The following is a 20,677-nucleotide window of genomic DNA, read 5'->3' on the forward strand; positions in this document are numbered from 1 at the left end:
ATCTGGATTAGATAAAGCGAGTTTTATATGCCTGTGCTGTAAATGAAAGCAGAATGCCAGGAAAATATAAAATAAGCCCAGTTTTGTGTCAATAAATACAATGAAATGCTGTGTAAATTATATCCTTTTTAATTATCTTCCCACAATCCCTTGCATATCATAAATTTGACTGAGAGTGGATGGTTGCACAGCCCTGAACCAGTCACGTTGTATTGCTATTGATCACATGCCTGACGAAGGGGCCCTGCGTGGCTCCGAAACATTGCACTTATTTCTGTGATGTGATCTCTCTCAATAAAAGAAACCTTTGGACGGAAGTGTTGATCCATGGTGTGCTGGCGAATATGTACACTTGCTTGATGTTTTTTGGACCCAACTGGTAATCGCTACAACACCCACCATTTTAAGAGCCATACTTTCCAGGAATGTATGCGATAGGAATATTAACGAGTATTTATATTTATAACAGCACCTGTCTACTGCCCACCATACATGTTACCTGACTGTGCAATCTTTAATATTTACCAAAATTATGTAATGGGAGTCAACCAAAACTATCCAATTAACTTGTATCCATTCAGGCATTACATAGGTGTTGGTAGGTCTGAGGCCCCGTACACACGACCGAACATGTCCGATGAAACTGGTCCGCGGACTAGTTTCATCGGACATGTTCGGTCGTGTGTACAGCCTATCGGACAGGTTTCCAGCGGACAAAAGTTTCTTAGCATGCTTAGAAACTTGTCCGCTGGAAACCTGTCAGTCGGACATGTCCGCTGGTTAGTATGTCTAACCAGCGGACCGAAATCCTGCGCATGCGTCGGAATTGATTCGACGCATGCGTGGAAGCATTGCACTTCCATGTTTGAGAACGTCGGTGTCTTCTACGTCACCGTGTTCTCTGTCCGCAGGGATTTTGGTCTGATGGTGTGTACACACATCAGACCAAAAGCTCCCAGGAGACATGTCCGATGAAAACGGTCCGCGGACCGTTTTCATCGGACATGTCTCCTCGTGTGTACAGGGCCTAAGGGAAATTGTAGGCACATGTGCGGATCCCGTGAAATTGTGGTTTGAAAAAATACAACATTATGGCCACTAGATGAGCTGAGGATTAGTATTTATTTGTATTGATCCTTGGCTCCATCTAGTGACCCTAATGCATTTTTTTCCAAAACCAGTCTATTTGTTAATAAATGAATAACGTTTCGTTAGATGAAGAGGCTTTTATTATTTTTATGTTTTATTATTTATTTTGTTTTTTGTTTTATAAATATCTGAGAGTTGTAGAAGATTTTTTTTTTTTTTTTTTGTGTCTTACAAGACCTTTTGTGGTTTTTGATCGCATCAAGTGTACACCACACAGTCGGATACGAATTTCAGTAGTACATAGTAGTTAGATTTTGGGGGGTGAGACTAATTTGCAGCAGAATGATGACATCATCTCACTTAAAAACACTTGACTAAGGCTCCATTCACATCTATAGGACCCAAAAGTTGCGCAACTTTGGAGTGCAACTTGGATATGACTTCTTGTTCCTTCGAAAAGTTGGACCCACTGTTGCATATAAACCAAAAAAGGATGATCCACTATCATGGAGTCTGGTGTTTTCCTGCCGGCATCCCCAAATGTGTAGAACAAAACAGGTTTAACCCCTGTGGAAGTTGGGATTTTGATGGCAAGTGGCACACCAATGCGTATAAAAGTTATAAGCGTTTATTGAAAAAAGTTAAAATCGTGGAAATAGAACATAGGTAAAGCAAATATATTATATAAAAGAAAACATGGCTGTTTTACATAAACATCAGTGTGTGTATAGAAAGTATCAAGCAGTACCGGCGCGTTTCAGGTAAGTAACCTTTCTTCAGGGGTGTATAATGAAGGAGATTTTTGCTTATTTCACCTAAGGATGTATGGTTAGAAAAAGTTATGTACTACTGTTGCAGAGGATGTAGTAAAAGAGAGCCCAGGTGGACCGGAGGAGGCGAGCACGCCGAGGGCAGCATCCCCGATTGCACCCAATTGAGGTCCGCCCGCAGACACTGTAACTGTTTCCCTGCAGAAATAAAGAAATCCTATTGCACAGGGTAGAGGCAGGTTATTCAACAAAGCGGCTGTCCTGTAAGGGTCACTGCCTTCTCGTAGGGGTGTTGCACATGTGACCTCCGGCTCTGCACAGTTATTGCCAGTGAGCTAGGGATCCAAATATGGTGACGTTGCATGTAAAACATTCAGGAATGGTGTTATCAAATGCAATCTGGGCCAAATATGTAATCACAACACTTGTATGCCTCAGATACATGAGTTTTATTTGTCCCCAATTAAATGGAACTACGCATCAATATTTTGTCATGTTTGCCCAAAAACAACAACTGAACAAGCATTCAGTATTTTTAATACTCATTAAAAAGAAGGTTTTATAACTTTACAGGTCTGCGTGAATAGATTTCTGATATTTAATAATATACAGAAACAGTAACATTTTTTAAGATACAAAAATAGGCACACTTGCATTGTGTGCCCCCTGGCACTGCAGGTGCTAATTGCTTGTTAACTCCAGGGGATGGGGGAATAAGGTGTAATGCTTAACTTACACTTTGCCGCAGCATGCTTCCTCCCATCTGTGCCGCTAGTCCCCTAAAGCCTCTTATGAGGCATTTCAGGTGGCAGTCACATGATAAAGTAATCGTATACAATGCAAGGCCAATAGCCCTGCTCTGTATGTGAGGACAAGGAGGGACCACTCAAAAAAAAAAAAAAAAAGAATTGGGGAGAGTGCAGGATTGAGGAGTAAGGGAAGTATTGCACCTTATTCCTCAACCCCTGGAGTTAACCAGTATTTAACCCTGATAGTGCAGAGGGGCCCCATTGTAAGGGTAGTTTTTTAATAATTTCTGGAGTGGGGCTTCAAAACCTAACCATGTGCTTCCCCCTCTTATTCACACTTGTCTGACTTGTCATGTGACTTTGGACATCCCCGTTGTTTTCCAATGATAACCATTCATACTCTGTCAAATGTAACTTAAAGGCGCAGCGACTTCAAAGTAGTTCATGCACTACTTTTTGGACTTTCATGTTAACCCTCAAAAGTTGCATAAAAGTCATACCTGTATGCTTATCTGCATCCATCCTCTGGTACATTCCATTGCCGAGCACACATAGGAGTAGATGTATGAAGTTGGTATCTTTTAAGATTGGTATCTTTTTTTTTTTTTTTTATAAATCTCTTTATTAATTTTTTTTTAATTTTTTCCATACAAAAAATAAAATCATACATATACATTACATATAATGTATATACATTACATTCATATTCCAATAACATTCCTCTGCTTCTTCGAAGCATCCATACAATATCCTTCCACCCAATACAATACATTCCTCTTTCCCCTTTTCCAATGGTGTGATTAACCTCCCAATTTCCACCTTTATCCCGACGCTGTCATAGAATTCTCTATCCAGTTTGCCCATACTCTCTTATTTCTCCCTATGTCCTCTATTCCAGTATGTCTCTCTATACAATGTCAGATTGCTGTTTACTAGGTTTTTCCACTGTGCTACTGAGGAGGCCTCTAGCTTTTTCCAGTTCAACGCTATTACTTTCCTAGCATAGAACAGTAACAGACCTACCTGCGTTCTCCTTTCCCTCGAAACAATATTGCCCCCCACTAAGATTGGTATCTTTAAAAGTGTTCTCACTTTTAAAAAAGTTAAAGTGGTAAGGACCCTCAAGGCATATAGTTGAGCTCTTAAACTAAGCCAAACTATTTTTTTTTCCTTCCACATCGGTAGTTTGTCATCTCCTGTGTTGATTTCCCTACACCAGGGATGCCCAAACTTCTAAAGTGCAAGGGCCACTTAAGCGACTTGCTAACCGGTCACGGGCCACAATGAGCGGAGCGGGTAGATCCCAGCCCACTCTACTCTTCCTTGTTTTTATTTGGAGGTAGGCGTTTGTAAACAGACACAAGTCCATTTACATCTGCCACTCTTTAGAGGTGAATGGAGGGTCCAATTGGGTGAAAGGGGCCTAGGGCTGCTTTTATACTGATGCACTGTTCTTTACCTGCACCGTGGATGCAGCACAGTTCACCTGTGGCTTTCCTGCAGGTTAGCTGCACTTTGCCCTAGACTTCTATTATATCTTATAGGTGTAATGCACTTTCAGAAAGTGCACCAAACTCGCAGAGAATAAGGCCCAGATTCACAACCGAGATACGACGGCGTATCTCCAGATACGCCATCGTATCTCGTGAGTTGCGCCGTTGTATCTATGCGCCTGATTTTTAGAATCACTTACGCATAGATATCCATTAGATCCGACAGGCGTAAGTCTCTTACGCCGTCGGATCTTAACTGCATTTTTATTGTTGACCGCTAGGTGGCGCTTCCGTCGAATTCCGAGTTGAGTGTGCAAATTAGCTAGATACGCAAATTCCCGAACGTACGCGCGGCCGACGCAGTAAAGTTACGATGTTTACGTTAGGCTTTTCCCGGCGTAAAGTTGCCCCTGCTATATGAGGCGCAGCCAATGTTAAGTATAGCCGTCGTACCCGCGTTGAAATTTGAAAAAGTTACGTAGTTTGCGGAAGTTGTCCGTGAATGGGGCTGGACATCATTTACGTTCACGTCGAAACCAATGACGTCCTTGCGGCGTACTTTGGAGCAATGCACACTGGGAAATTCCACGGACGGCGCATGCGCCGTTCCGAAAAACGTCAATCAAGTCGGGTCACAGTAGTTTTGCATAAAACACGTCCCACTGATCCAAATTTGAATTAGGCGGGCTTACGCTAGCCGATTTACGCTACGCCGCCGCAACTTACGGTGCAGGTGCTTAGAGAATACAGCACTTGCCCGTGTAAGTTGCAGAGGCGTAACGTAAATCAGATACGTTACGCCCGCACAATTTTACGCGGCTCTACGTGAATCTGCCCCATACAGTCTATGGCTCTGTGCAGGTAACCTGCTCTGCACCTGCTGTCCAGTAACCACTGCAGAACAGATATGCCCATATATAAAACAGTGATTTTTAGTAATAAACTTGCCTTTAATAACAGTATTCTATTTTTATTCCATCCCAGAGCAGGAGGTCGCGGGCCACATCAGAGGGCTCTGCGGGCCACATGTGGCCCCCGGGCCACTGGTTGGGCACCCCTGCCCTGCACACTACTGTTGGACACTATACTTATGAACCTTGTGCCAAAAAGGCTGTAGACTTTGCAAGGAAATTTTCCCCAGAGCTTGGTGAATGTGGTACAATGTTTACCTAGCAAAGAATATGCCTGCAAAGAGAATTAAATAAAAATAGTGTTTTTGCTTGCACATGGTTATATGATGGAAGTCCGCGGAGCTCTACCTTATTCACTAAGCTAAGGGAAAATTCCATTGCAAAGCAAATGGCTTTTAGTAAACAAATAGTGAATTGCCTTTAATAAACCAACACTTTGGTGCCTTTTTAAACTTGCATCCCACTCCCCAAGAAAAGTACATAACTTTTTTCCAAGGGTCTACTATTGACATCTAGGTCCCTCCTCTTTTCCTCTGGGGCATCGGTTAGAGGTCTTTGTTGCACTTGATGGCACTCATTTATTGACCTGTAGGTGCCATCCAGGGTAGTAATACTCTTAGGCCAGGCTACGCAATTATGTTCATCCGGGAGATGAGCCCATGATAGCCTGGGCTCAGAAAAGTAAGTTGAATGGCCTTCATTCAATCCAGAAGATTGGAGGACATGTACTGGACATCTACTGAAGGCAAGGTACATCAGTGGACAGCTCCAGATTGAAGGGGGGTTATTGCAGTAAAGGTTTCTTTTTAAAAGTATCTTTTATTGGCAGGCCAGGTCCCTGCAATGTTTAAATCTGCAGACACATAAGTATGTACCCAACTATTCCTCTCGGTGCACCTTGTTTAGATTGGAGGGCTCTTGGCAGCTTTGAAAATGTTTACCCTCTTTGGCATCTGTGAACAAAATGTAATTGCTGCGTTGCAAAACAAAGTAATGAAAGTCATGAAATGGTTAAATAGAGACAAAACTCTGGTTATAAATTTAAGGGCATTATTGCTTCAGGGATGCAGGGGGGCGCAGTCTTCAGAGACTTGGAAAATGTTTCTTCCTTGAAATATGGACCCATTTGCGTTGCATGTAATTAAGACTTTTTAGATTTCTTTTACTTTTCATTTTTTTTTCTTCTTAGAGAAACAAAGGGTCCATGTTAATAGCACTTGTGTCTTGCTGCTGTCCCATCCTTAGCCAGCTTAAAACAATTGCTAACAGTGGGACACGATCTTGAGAATGTGTAATAGCAGAACCATTGTCTCTGTTGTTGGTACATTTTATTTGCTTTTTTCAAGCTGAGCAAGAAAATAACTACCCCTACTAGAGCGCCGGCTTTCTTTGTTAGTACATAAAACAGACATCCAGTGATGACCTGAAAGTAAGCAAAACTGTCTTGTCATTTGTCTGCATCTTACCTGTGGCATTTTGAATCTCTTCGTATGAATTACTTTGTTTATTGGAGCTATTTTAAAGTGAACCTGTAATCTGCACACAATGAAAACCAATACATATACTTAGGGCTGCAACTAACGATTATTTTCATAATCGATTAGTTGGCCGATTATTGTTTCGATTATAGCCTAAAAAGAAAAGAAAATTGCATTTTTACATTTTTTTGGGCCAATTTGTTGTTGGGCAGATTACAAAACACAAATTGCCGCAAAAAAACATTACATGCTTTTCTGCAGCTTCTCCATTGAAGTATATTGAACAAAAAAAAAATAGCACTGTTTTGCGTTAAGTCCTTGCCCTTTCCAAATACGCAGCAGCTGAAAAAAAATCATGGATGTGAACGTGTCCCATAGGAAAACATGTAAATGAACTCTGGTGTGAACCAGGCTTGAGATGTTTAGTAACATAATGGGGGTTAAAAAAACAAAAATAAGTACAAAAAGAGCAAATAATCGCTACTGTAAAAGCTGGTTCACACTGAGGCGACTCGTCAGGCGACTCAGCCGCCTGACAAGTCGCGTCCCATTCTATTCAATAGAACCGTTCTAATAGGAGCGACGCAAGTCGCTCCGACTTAGAAAAAGGTTCTTGTACGACTTTGGGGACGACTCGGGGCGACTTGCATTGACTTCAATACAGAAGTCATTTTGCAAGTCGCCTCTGAAGTCGTCTTCAGGGGGCCTTGCGGAGACAGCCCCGAAGTCGTGCCGCCCCAGTGTGAACCGGCTCTTAGGGGTTCATTTTTTTACGGTGGGACAGTAAAAGTAATATTTACAGTAGCGATTTGCTTTTTTTTGTACTATAAAAGGCAAATTTTTGTTTTTTTAACCCCATTATGTTACTGCCCGATTAATCGATTATGAAAATTAATTTCATAATCGATTAGTTGTCGATTAATCGATTGGTTGTTTCGGCCCTACATATACTGAACATATGGCATCATAAGGTGTCTGCTATAGCTTCACCATGCTGCTTCTGAAGTCCTGAAAAAAAAAACAAGATTCTTCTAGGTATGGTCGGTCACATACATATTTTTCAATGACCAGCCATTTACCAGGCCTGAGGAGTGCTAGAAATGACAGGAGCAGTTCGGTTTGTCTAAAGCCTCGTACACAAGCACGGTTTTCTCGGCAAGAACCAGCAAGAAGACTGCTGGCACAGCTTTCTTGCCGAGTAAACCGTGCGTGTGTACGAGGCTTTGAGGTTTCTAGTCAAGAAAACTGCCCAGAATCTCAACGAGAAAAATAGAGAACCTGCTCTCTATTTTCTCGTCGTAATTCTCGGCAGTGTTTTCCTGCTGAGAAACCTGGGCGTCTGTATACTTACCTGTCACCGTGGAAACCTGTGCATGTTCGAAATGACTTTGAAACTTGCGCGGTAGCTTCCAAGGCATAGGTAGGGTGTAGCAAGATGGCGGCAACGGCATCAAATGTGACGAGCGCAAGCTCGTCGTAGTGGATGAAGTCACCGCATTCGTGCCTTTTTAAAAGAACAGCATTTTTTTCCTGACAAGATTCTGGGCCGTGTGTACAGGGCTTAATAGTTTTGCTCCAATAATTGCTTTGGAAAGAAAGCGGTTTGTGAAGCCTCAATTTGTTAGATAGTTGCTCTGGGATAATTGGTATACTTTTTTTTTTTTCTTTTTGTTACCCCTCCCAGACTGCATCAGAGAGAGAAGATTGTAATCGGGATGAACCCCCTAGGAAGATCATTCCAGAGAAGAATTCTCTCAGACAGGTATGTTTTAACTGGATCTTGGTAAGGCAGCTTTGTATTGTATCATCACCAGGTCTTGGTTAAAGCACACCTGTAATTTAGCAGTTAAGGAGATTGGCATTAGATGTAGATACTGTTCTTCGTTCTTTTAGGTGTTTTTACATTTTAGTAGGTATAGTGGCATAGGTTTAAAGCAACACTAAAGGAAAACTTAAAAAAAAAAATAACACACATGTTATACTTGCCTCCACTGTGTAGCTCATTTTGCACAAAGTGTCCCCTAACCCTGTCTTCTGGGGTCCCTCGGCGGCTGTCTCGGCTCCTCCTCGCAAAAGCTTTTCACCTTCATGCGAGCGAGCTTGCATGGTGGAAAGCTTTTGCGAGCGCGCTCCCGTGTTACAGCGGCGGGCATAGCCGCCGACTGTATCACTCGGCCCCGCCCCCCTGGCGCGCCGCGTCATCCGCTTTGATTGACAGCAGTGCCAGCCAAGCCAGCCAATCCGTCCAGCCTAGCCAATCAACGGCACCGTCGGATGTTTTTTCACCTTAATGCATAGGATGCATTAAGGTGAAAAAACATTTACCTTTACAACTTGTTTAATACTCTATCTCCCTACTTTATAGTAGTTCAACCCCATAAAGGCCCAGAGTTCTCTGTATAAAAGATTTAATCCCTAAGCGCCTCTCCTCTTTTATCTGGTATTATGGTAATGCTAAGAGGATAGGTTGTAGGAGAGTTGGGTCAACAGCCTGCCATCCTTTCCCTTGCTGTGTTGACATACATATATGGTTTGGCTTTGAACTGGTGCAGGAGGCAGGTTGAAAAAAGTATCAACACAACTGTAGTACTTGGTCCTGTTCTGATCCCTGCAGTGGCTGTGCAATAAAATAAATTAATTTCATTTTTTTTTTTCGATTTTGCTCTCTGTCTGCTCCCCCCAGGCTAAAGCCCAATTTATGGGCATTCCTATGGAGAGACACATCACTTTAGCCATCTATTTGTCTTCTCTGTTTTTTCTGAAGTGCCTTCAACAAGTAAATGGTGCACCGATTGGTCCTCTCCCCCTGCATTCTGTCAACTACGTTGGCTCAATAACCACGTCATGTAACAGAATAGGAGCAAGTGCTACAGGCACGTGGCCCTCTGTTTTAAGTTGTGGTGCAATTAAACCCCCGTAAAGGGCAAAACGCATCTGGGGAGTTCTCTACAGGTGGAGAATAGGAGCTGAAGCCATCTTTTACCCATCTCATTCACATTCATGCAACAGGTGTCTGTGCCATCATTTTGTTATACACTTTATTAGGTACACTTGCTTGTACCGAGTTGCACCCAATTTTGCCTTTAGGAGTGCATTAATTATTCATGACATAGATTCAACAAGGTGTTGGATACATTCCTCAGAGATTTTGGTTCATATTGACATGATGGCATTATGCAGTTGCTGCAGAATTGTCAGCTGCACATCCGTGATGCAAATCTCCCCTTCCACCACATCCCAAATGTGCTCTATTGGATTGAGATCTGGTGACTGTGGAGGCCAATGGAGTACAGAGACCTCATTGTCATGTTCAAGAAACCAGTGGTGAGATGATTTGAGCTTTGTGGTGTGGTGAATTATCCTGCTGGAAGTAACCATCTTGATGGGTACTCTGTAGTCATAAAGGGATGGACATGGTCAGTAACAATACTCAGGTAGGCCGTGGCATTTAAACGATGCTTAATTGGTACTAAGGTGCTCAAAGTGTGCCAAGAAAATATCCCCTGCACTATTACACCACCACCAGCCTGAACCCTTGGTCCATGCTTCCATGTTGTTTATGCCAAGTTCTGACCCTACCATCTGAATGTCACAGCTGAAATCAAGACTCTTTAAACCAGGCAATGTTTTTCCAATCTTCTATTGTCCAGTTTTGGTGAGCATGTGCGAATTGTAGCTTTTTTCCTGTTCTTAGCTGAAAGGAGTGGCACCTGGTGTGGTCTTCTGCTCTAGCCCATCTGCTTCAGGCTGGGTCCACACTATTGCAAATTGGATGTGGATTTTCTCTGCATCCAATTTGCATAGCAGGAGATTGTGACCTGGCTCTCTATGGAGCTGGTTCACAAATCTCTGGAGAGTCCTGTGTGTCTTCTGGTCCGTTTCGGGTCCAAATTCAGCAAATAATTCAGGCTGAAATCGGACCTGAACCGTGAATAGAGACTCACTAGACCCCCTTCTGTGAGCTGCTCCAAGCTCTAGTGTGAACCCAGCCTCACGGTTTAATGTATTGTGTGTTCAGAGATGGTATTCTGCATACCTTGGTTGTAACAAGTATCGCTGGTTATTTTCTCTTTTTTTTTTTTTTTTTTTTTAGCATTCTCGTGAAAACCCTAGGGATGGTTGCTTGTGAAAATCCCAGTAGATCAGCAGTTTTGGAAGTTTTTACATGCACGTTTTGTAGTGCAACAATCGCAGCAAAATCGCACTACATTTGGGGTGCCATTAACCACTTACACCCCGGACCATATTGCTGCCCAAAGACCAGAGTACTTTTTGCGATTCGGGACTGCGTCGCTTTAACATACAATTGCGCGGTCGTGCGACGTGGCTCCCAAACAAAATTGGCGTCCTTTTTTCCCCACAAATAGAGCTTTCTTTTGGTGGTATTTGATCACCTCTGCGGTTTTTAGTTTTTGCGCTATAAACAAAAATAGAGCGACAATTTTGAAAAAAATGAATATTTTTTACATTTTGCTATAATAAATATCCCCCAAAAATATATAAAAAAAACTTTTTTTTTCCTCAGTTTAGGCCGATACGTTTTCTTCTACTTATTTTTCGTAAAAAAAATCGCAATAAGCGTTTATTGATTGGTTTGCGCAAAAGTTATAGCATTTACAAAATATGGGGTATTTTTATGTCATTTTTATTATATTTTTTTTAATAGTAATGGCGGCGATCAGCGATTTTTTTTTTTCGGTACTGCGACATTATGGCGGACACTTTTGACACATTTTTGGGACCATTGGCATTTTTATAGCGATCAGTGCTATAAAAATGCATTGGATTACTATAAAAATGCCACTGGCAGTGAAGGGGTTAACACTAGGGGGCGGGGAAGGGGTTAAGTATGCCTGGGTGTGTTCTTACTGTGGGGGGGGGGTGGCCTCACTAGGGGAAACACTGATCTTCTGTTCATACATTGTATGAACCGAAGATCAGCATTTCCCCTGCTGACAGGACCGGGAGCTGTGTGTTTACACACACAGCTCCCGGTCCCCGCTCTGTACCGAGCGATCGCGTGTGCCCGGCGGCGATCGCGCCTGCCGGGCACACGCACGGGAGTCGGGGGCGAGCGGGGGGCGCGCGCGCCCCTAGTGGCGGCTGGGAGAGAGGACGTCATATTACGTGCTCTCGCCCAGCCGAGCCACCTTGTGGACGTATAACGACGGTGCGCGGTCGGCAAGTGGTTAAGGAAGACATGCGTTTTGCTGCAATTTTAGCGTGATTTGGAATTGCGGACAGAATCGGCCATTGTTTCCATAAGTTATCAAGCATTCTTCCTGCACGTGCATGAGATGAAGCACAACGGCGACTGTATTCGACCCAGGACTGCTGCCATATCCACACTGTCAGCTGGAGATGCCATCAAGGGTGGGGAAAGGATTTTGGTTCACAGTACCGTAGTGGGGAGATTTGATTGATGAGCTCTGATTCGTGTTTTCTTGTGAAAACCGCTCCCATTTACTTGCATTGTTTTTCTCGACAGCGTGACTTGGGACGACTTGAGGCGACTTAAGTCGGATCCCAAGTTGCCCCAGTGTGAACCGGCTCTAAGGGTTACTCGCCACCAGTTGACCCAACCAATCCCTACCCTGCACCACCCCTAATTCCGCCCCTAAACACGGCCTCATAAATTATCTCATGAAATGACACTTACATGTTTTATGCAGAATTAAGTTACACATTTTATCAGTGCAGCCACACCTGTGCCCATCATTGTAGCCTCTGCTTACTGTGCCCACCATTACGGCCTCTGCTCACTGTGCCCACCATTGCGGCCTCTGCTCACTGTGCCCACCATTGCGGCCTCTGCTCACTGTGCCCACCATTGCGGCCTCTGCTCACTGTGCCCACCATTGCGGCCTCTGCTCACTGTGCCCACCATTGCGGCCTCTGCTCACTGTGCCCACCTTTGCGGCCTCTGCTCACTGTGCCCACCATTGCGGCCTCTGCTCACTGTGCCCACCATTGCGGCCTCTGCTCACTGTGCCCACCATTGCGGCCTCTGCTCACTGCGCCCACTATTGCGGCCTCTGCTCACTGCGCCCACCATTGCGGCCTCTGCTCACTGTGCCCATCATTGCAGCCTTTGCTCACTGTGCCCACCATTGCAGCCTTTACTCACTGTGCCCACCATTGCAGCCTTTACTCACGGTGCCCACCATTGCAGCCTTTACTCACGGTGCCCACCATTGCAGCCTTTACTCACGGTGCCCACCATTGCAGCCTTTACTCACGGTGCCCACCATTGCAGCCTTTACTCACTGTGCCCACCATTGCAGCATTTACTCACTGTGCCCACCATTGCAGCCTGTGCAGAGGATCGCCCCATGGGAAGAGGAGCTGGGAGTGGGAGGGGGGGGGAGCACGGGTACCGCCGGCATGCGGTAATTGGTCGGGAGCCGTTGTTCCATCGATCACCCTGGGGAAAACAAAAGCCGTGGGATTATAGAGCTGATAAGCCGCTGTTACAGCTCACTTTACATTGCCATTGCTACCGCTCCGCTCATGGTTACACAGCCCCACCTCCTGACCCCGTGCCTGTATCAGATTGACAAAATGCGCGTAGGCGAGTGGAAAATTTGAGGGCTGCTGTACCTATTGGTGCCAGGATAAAAAAAAAAGGATCATTGACATTACAATCTCAGCTTGCCTTCTGAGCTGCTTTCAGAAACAACAGATCCCACACTCCAAGCATGTTGCTTGATTGTCAAGTTGCGCACCTATCCTCCCACACCTGTGCACACACATTGCTTTACTACAGATCCTCCTGTGCTCATCCTTTACTGCATCCCATTTGATCACAACATTTGAAAACAATTATAAGTTTTGGCAAGTTTGAGAGTAACAAACATGTTTTTTTTGTGTGTAAGGTTATAAATTAATTTTAATGGGCTGATCCAGATGGTTCATTTGGAAAATGGATAGTCAGATCTGCTGGAAATTAAACTAAATTTATCTGCATCATACTTCAAAGTGAAGTGTGTATGAGCGCCTCACATTACGTTCTGCACATACAGATGGGCTAGCAGGTCACACGCGGGACTAATTGGATTAATTTGGAAAATAAGTGATTGGCTTTTTGAATTACTGCTCGTATTGAAAACGAGTTACTTTCAAGTGGTTATTTCTGGGATTTTTTTTTTTAGTATGTTACCTTTTAGAATGAGAACTGATTTGTAGTATGTTGATTGTTGTTTTTATAGGAATGCATACACGGCACTAAATCTCATAAACCCACAGCATTCTTTTTCTTTTTTTCCCCCGAATGGGGTGGGATTTGGCAACAATGTATTTATATGCTTCAATACACAGCCAAGGTACTTCTCATTCCTCATTATTTTACGGATCTCTAATATTAATTTGGTGAGGGTGGGGGGCATAGGTTGAGATGGCCATAGTGAGTAATTTCTGTGTCCCATCTTCCTTCTGATCCAGAGTGTGGAAGTCACAGTTAATACCAGGACTAATGTTCTGTCCACCAGACTTATATTCTGATTACCTGTATCTGTGTTGTTGAAATAACATTTAAAGCGGAGCTCCACCCTAAAGTGGAACTTCCGCTCATCGGAACCCTCCCCCCCTCCAGTGTCACATTTGGCACCTTTCAGGGGTTAGGGGGGTGCAGATACCTATCTAAGACAGGTATTTGCACCCACTTCCGGCCGTACAGTCTGCGGGTAGACTGCGGGCAGAACGCTGTTCACCTCCCCCCATTGTGTTCTGGGAAACACACGGCTCCCAGAACACAACGAGGACCAGTGAGCACGGCGCAGCTCGACTCGCGCATGTGCCGTAGGGAACCGGAACCGGGCAGAGGTTCCCTCGCCGAGGATGTCGATGGGGGCAGCAGAGTGACGAGCAATTGCTCGTCTTCTGCTGCCGACGTCGCTGGACTCCAGGAAAGGTAAGTGTCCTATATTAAAAGTCAGCAGCTGCAGTATTTGTAGTGCTGGCTTTTAATATTTTTTTTTACAGCGGAGCTCCGCTTTTAAGGTTTGTAATTTTACATAAGACCATCATATGTGGAGTGCAGGCGCCATCTAGCGTCCTTTTTTGGCATTGCTTAAGTTCTGTTTCTTTAATTTACTATGTGTTTAGTTAAGGAAGTTGTTAGTAAGCAGGGAATTCTGGGTAGAATCTTCACAGGAAGTGAACAGCCACCATTCTTTGAGAAGAAACTGCAGGAAGCAATTCATGTTTTGCTCAATCTATCGCCATCTCCCCTTAGAGAACTTTAAAAAGTAAGTTTTTACTATATCATCTTGTATTGTATATCATTGTTTCTGCTATGTATGCTGTATTGTATGCAATGGTGTACTTATTGAGGTCTATTTCTGTTATTTTTTTAGTTTCACCTAACTTGTTCTAATAAACTGAGATCAAAGAAATATGGTATCTGAAGTTTATGGGATAAGGAGATTTAGCTGTCTGCCCTAGAGACAGAACAACTAGGACCTGTCAAGTTCCACCTTTTAGGCTCCTGAGCGTCTCAGGGATGTCGCCTTGTAGACGAATATGGAAGCATAGGCCAGCAGATTCGGTTTTAGCTTATAGGGCTGTTGGTTTTAGCTGAGCATGGAGAGGGGGCAGTTGGTGAGCATTTCTGACTCCCACCACACGATTCCTAACCGCTGTACCAAGAGACCTACCGATGCCCATCTGTGCCGCCTATTGGTGCCCTTTAGTGCCACCTATCAGTACAGCCTCATCGTGCCTCCTAAACAGTGCCCATCAGCGCACACCAATGAAGGAGAAAAGTTACCTGTTTGCAGAATTTTATAGCAAACTATGAAAACTTCTTTTTTTTTTTTTTCTAAATCTTGAAAACTTCTTTTTAGCAAAAAATAAAAAGCAGTAGTGATTAAATTCCAAAAAAAAGCTCTACATGTATAATTTAATTTTTTTATAAAAATGTAATTCAAAGAGTAACATCGCTGAAAACCTAATATTGGCCTAGGCAGGAAGGGGGTTTATGTGCCCAGTAAGCAAGTTGGTAATCACCCCTGGTTCACACTTATGCATTTTTAGTGCTTTTTGCGTTTTGCAGATTTGTACTATAGTCTATTCAGCATGGTTTTCCTATGGAACACGTTCTAAAAATGCATAGGTGTGAATCAGGCCTTAATGTATTTGCAAAGTCTAATTGGCACATTTGTATTGCCTTCTCCTGTTCCCCTGTACTTTTTACTAAAATTTGACATCCTGATTACAAAAGGAATTCCTTTTAGAGATGCAACTAAAATCTATTTTTTTGATTAAGGGTACCCATGGACATTCTATAACACGTGTCCAATCCCACCATTTTCATTGTTATGCTAACCCAAATTTGTGGCCTTCTCCTGTTGGGTTCATTGGGTATTATGGAAAACCTGCCCAATTGCTATGGTTTCCTCACTAAGTCTAGTAGTTCTATCTTTATCTAAAAGAATTTGAAAAAAGACATTGGCTAGATATAAATATCTTATCTGTTTTTAATAACCTCACAATTTAACTCTGCGTTGGTCAGCGCATTACAGACTGTGCACTCCCTGTTTATGTATAACAAGTTGGAGAGCAAGTAATTGCACTGGGCTACGAGAGTTCTCTCTAGTGATTAATCTACAAATCTCTGTTCATAAAACAAAAATATGGAATAGTAGACTTGTAAAATTTGAAAATTGCATCAAATATTGCATTTAAGTACATTGCAATGATAACTCCTGTGCTTACTAACAATACACTGTACTTTCCCTTTTAAAAGTTATGAAAGAGAATAATTTTTCATCCATCGAGGGACACAGAAATTGTTAAACTGGGTTTACTGCTGCATTCAGGAGGTTTGGACACTGGCAAACAAAAATTGTAAAGCCAGCCCCTCTATAACCTTGCCTCCAGCCGTCATGCCTATGCATTTTGCTAGCATCCTAGGAGGTTGTATGTCTAACTAAATTTGCTAGCCTTTTAATTTTCCTTTTTTTTTTTACCTAGTACAATATACCGTGTGTGTGTGTGTGTGTGTGTGTGTGTGTATGTATATATGTATATATGTATATATATATATATATATATATATATATATATATATATATAATTTTTAGGGCTGTTACTGATTAAAATTTTTGTGTTCGATTAATCGTTTTTTTTTTTTTTTTTTTTATCGACTAATTTCGATTAATTAACGCACATACAGATGCAACTACTTTTAGCTGACCTCCTTGCATTGCAACTCTGCATTAGTCAGTGGTAAATGTGGTATACACTATATGCAATCACTCGACACTAGTTGGTTTCCACAATCCATGACTTCCCCCCCATACCGTAATATCCACATCTGCCCCCCCATACTGTAATATCCACATCTTGCCCCCCATACCGTAATATCCACATCTCCCCCCCCATACTGCAAGAATATACACATCTGCCCCCCATGCTGTAATATACACATCTGCCCCCCATGCTGTAATATACACATCTGCCCCCATGCTGTAATATACACATCTGCCCCCATGCTTTAATATACACATCTGCCTCCCATACTGCAAGAATGTACACATCTGCCCCCATGTGTACATTACAGCATGGGGGCAGATGTGTATATTCTTGCAGTATGGGGGCAGATGTGTATATTAAAGCATGGGGGAAGATGTGTATATTACAGTATCTGCCCCCATGCTTTAATATCCACATCTGTCCCCATACTGCAAGAATACACATACACCGGCTCATAAGTATATATGAAGCATCTGCCCCCATACTCCAGGAATATATACATCTCCCCCCATAATGTTACCACACACAGGATGGTTGTCCACTCTTACCTAACTATACATCAGGCAGGCAGACCCGTCCGCAGAGTAGCTGATGGACACGTGTGGTGCACAAGGGAAGATGATACAAGCAGGCAGGCGGGTGATGATGATGTCAGCGCGCCGCTACTCAGCTGCCGCCGGGTGGACCAAGATGGCCGCGGCTCCGGAGCTAGGCCGAAGCCGCAGCCTTTCCTATGGGCGAGACTGCAGAGCTCACTCCGCGGATCTTCCTCGATCAAATTTCTTTTAATCGATCAAAGAAATTAACGATTAATCGACCAATTAATCGTTAATTTCCGCAGCCCTAATAATTTTATTTTCTTTTGTGGTTTTGCCTCACTTTGGTCCTAGTTGTTCTCCTGCTGTGCTGTGCAACATGTCTTTTTAGTAAGACACAGAGGGCAGTACTGTTGAAAAAAGGGTGACCTTGACCCATACCCCACCACTGGTTCTAGCAGAGATAACTCTAGGATCATTCTCACTGGAGTTTTCTATAGCTGTGCTGCAAAAGACTGAAACCTCTCCTGCGCTCACAAGACCCCTTAAATCGACTTCAGATTTTTTGTCGGTTTGTGTACATTTAATGAAGCAATCTGCTCACAGAGGCTCCTAAGCATGCTCTGGTACCCTCCACGACAGAATCTAATTTTGACTGCTTTCCATTTCTGTTTTTATGCATTTTCATCATGCGTTTTGAAAGTTCACTGATGTTTTTCACATGTGTTAAGGTGTGTCTTTAATGCGTTTTCACATGTGTTTTGAGTGTTGGCAGAAAAAAAAAAAAGCATCATCCATGCATTTTCATGTGTTATTATGGACTTTTATGGTCCTCCAAAATGAATGAAAACACAGAAAACCACCACTAATGTGTGAATGTGACCCAAGTGTACCCGGGGCCCCTTTGTGTGAATGTGACCCAAGTGTACCCAAGGCCCCTTTTACCATCTCTGATTTTTTTCAATCTATGCCTGAGGAGACTGCATTAAAGCAAATTCCACATGGATTTACAAGGACTTGTTTCTAACCTAACTGATGCACTTTGGTCTACCATGCAGTTGGAGGATCCATCTGCTGTTCCAGGCAGAGCCTTTAGAGCTCTTTTGATTGTAAAGACCTCTGTACGCTACTCTATGAGGACTACAAACAATAGAGTCATGGGCCCCTGCTGACAATGTGAGGGAATTTTTTAGCTTTTGATAAATAATTTATTCATATATGGTCTCTATTGGCACTGCAGTCATCCATCTTCATAAGCATATCAGTAAACAGGCTGATGGTGTCCGTAGCTTTAGGGGCTTCACTAACAGACACTTGGACTCCCTACTTAGACATTAGTTTGAATTAACTGGAGTAAAGCAGGGTATACACGCACAGTTTTATGAGATTATATGTCGGGTACTGTCCTATCTTCTCTGGGACATCCACTTCCCAATTGGACTGCTTTTGGACATCCCCAGTGGAAAGACTTTCTTCAATCTCTCTGTTGACTTCATAAGATTTTTACCTAAGTACATAGATCTTATTTACTTTTTTTTCTCTTGAGATTTATATTCTGTTTCAATGATTTTTTTATTGAAAAACATATTTGAATAGACATAAGGGCAAATGTAAATTTCAGTAAAACAATACAACTTGAGATTTATATTCATCTTCTTTGTCCGCTAAAATTGTAACATTTTTAAATTTGGATCATTTTTTTAAATCTGTAAAAGTGTAAAAAAAAAAAAAAAAAAAATTACAAATTTCCCATGATATCTTTATCTGTAGAATAGTTTTACTTTTTTTTTCTTGCCTATTCGGTAGGTTTTTTTTTTCTTTAAGTATCCTCAGCTCTGTGGAAATACATGAATCCCGGCTGACCTTTTTAGGAATCGAAAGTTAGAAGTCTCCAGGGGTCCCAGGGCCTTTAAGTGGTAAATGTTTAGGGAAGCCATGAATGCAGGTCTGTAAATTTATTGCTGTGCCATCTGTTTTCCCTGCCTTCTAATAGGACTTATCAGAGGCTTTTGTAAAGCTTTTGTGGTGGTCACTCCCCCAGTGTCTGACCTTCTTCTGTCTTTGTGGAAACACTGAATACCATTGGTCATTATAAGCAGGTCAGAGGGCGGCTGTTTATGTTGCCCCCTCATGATTACCCTAATGATTTAAGAAAAGGCAGTGGCAGAGTAGGATGTTTAAACACCCCCTGCTACCATTGAGAGAGAATAATGAAGTCCCATTTGCTTCTACTCTTCCCTTCAGTGCAAGTGCAGTCCCAGTTCTTGCTTTCTTTTATGGGCTGTGCAATTCATTAGGTGTTTTGTGCGACTTTTAACTCTCTGTGTTTGTTTGTTCACCATCTATTGTTCTTGGTGAATATATACACAAAACAAAGGCTACAAACATAAGCAATAAGAAAGAGAAAGCAAAATATAAAAGAGCGACATTCCTAAAGTGTGCATTTTCATTAGTTACCAGCAACCACGCTTTCCAGTAAATCTCTTAGGCCTCATGTACACTGCTGCTGGTAAACGGACGGACGTTTAAGAGCAGTTTGGCATTTTTTTCAACTGCTTCTGAACTCTCCCTTATGTTATCTTATCAGTACATGTACACAGGGTTGTTTATAGTAGTTTCTAGGCAGTTGAGTTTTCAGAGGCTTTTTCTGGAACCCCAAAAAAATGCGTTTAGAGGCATTTCAAGCGCTAAACGCAGTAACTCGCATTTTAGCAGCATTTCGTTTTACAGACTTTTTTCATTTTAACCTCAAAAAAAGCGCTTCTAGGTGCAAACGTGGCTAAACGCAGCATGTAAATGTGGCTAAGCGGCTGTTATTTAGACACTGGTTTCTAGCTGTCAAGTTAAATCTTTCAGGAGAGGTTGAACAACGTCCCGTGTAAATGAAGCCCAATTGTGGATGCACTCAGAGCAGGATAATCGGCTGAAATGTTTCAAACACACTTGTTTGGTCTTTGCCAGGGTCATTTCTTAAAACGGAGTTCCACCTAAAAGTGGAACTTCCGCTTTTAAGGCCTCCTCCCCAGCTCCTATTTGAGAAACTGAGCTTTTGGGGAGGAGGTGGGGAGCAGGTACCTGAATTTGACAGGTACCTGCTCCCACTTCCAGTTTCTAGGTGTGCGGATGTCCATACTTTCTCTTCAAGCTGTGCCATGAAGGGACTTGTGCCTATGAAGGTAAAGTAAGGCCAAAATTTTGCAGTTCTCATAGCAGGAAATTAGCATTACAGAGGAAGGAAACTGGAAGAACAGATCGCCGTTTGCCATGACAAGATGCGCTTGAATAAAGTTCATCTGAGAAACGTACATAATGAACAGTTCAGTTTTGATTTTTGACCCGAGTTGGGCTTTAAAGTGGGGGTTCACCCACAAATTTTTTTTTTAACATTAAATTCAGG

The 20,677-nt window shown here is 42.8% G+C and overlaps 1 protein-coding gene across 3 annotated transcripts in view; it reads left to right on the top strand.

Moving 5' to 3' along the window:
- The window catches only part of BTRC (beta-transducin repeat containing E3 ubiquitin protein ligase), a 280,494-nt gene that overhangs the window by 92,501 nt on the left and 167,316 nt on the right, over positions 1–20,677 (top strand). Inside the window, exon 2 of one of the 3 annotated variants that reach the window (XM_040361921.1) lies at positions 8,175–8,252. The exons of the other annotated variants lie outside the window; for them this stretch is intronic. Coding sequence (XP_040217855.1) covers positions 8,175–8,252 — 78 coding nt within the window. The remainder of the gene's footprint in view (positions 1–8,174; positions 8,253–20,677) is intronic. 3 annotated transcript variants of the gene reach the window in all.

This window comes from Rana temporaria, chromosome 8 (assembly GCF_905171775.1).
Source record: "Rana temporaria chromosome 8, aRanTem1.1, whole genome shotgun sequence".
NCBI classification, from domain to species: domain Eukaryota; kingdom Metazoa; phylum Chordata; class Amphibia; order Anura; family Ranidae; genus Rana; species Rana temporaria.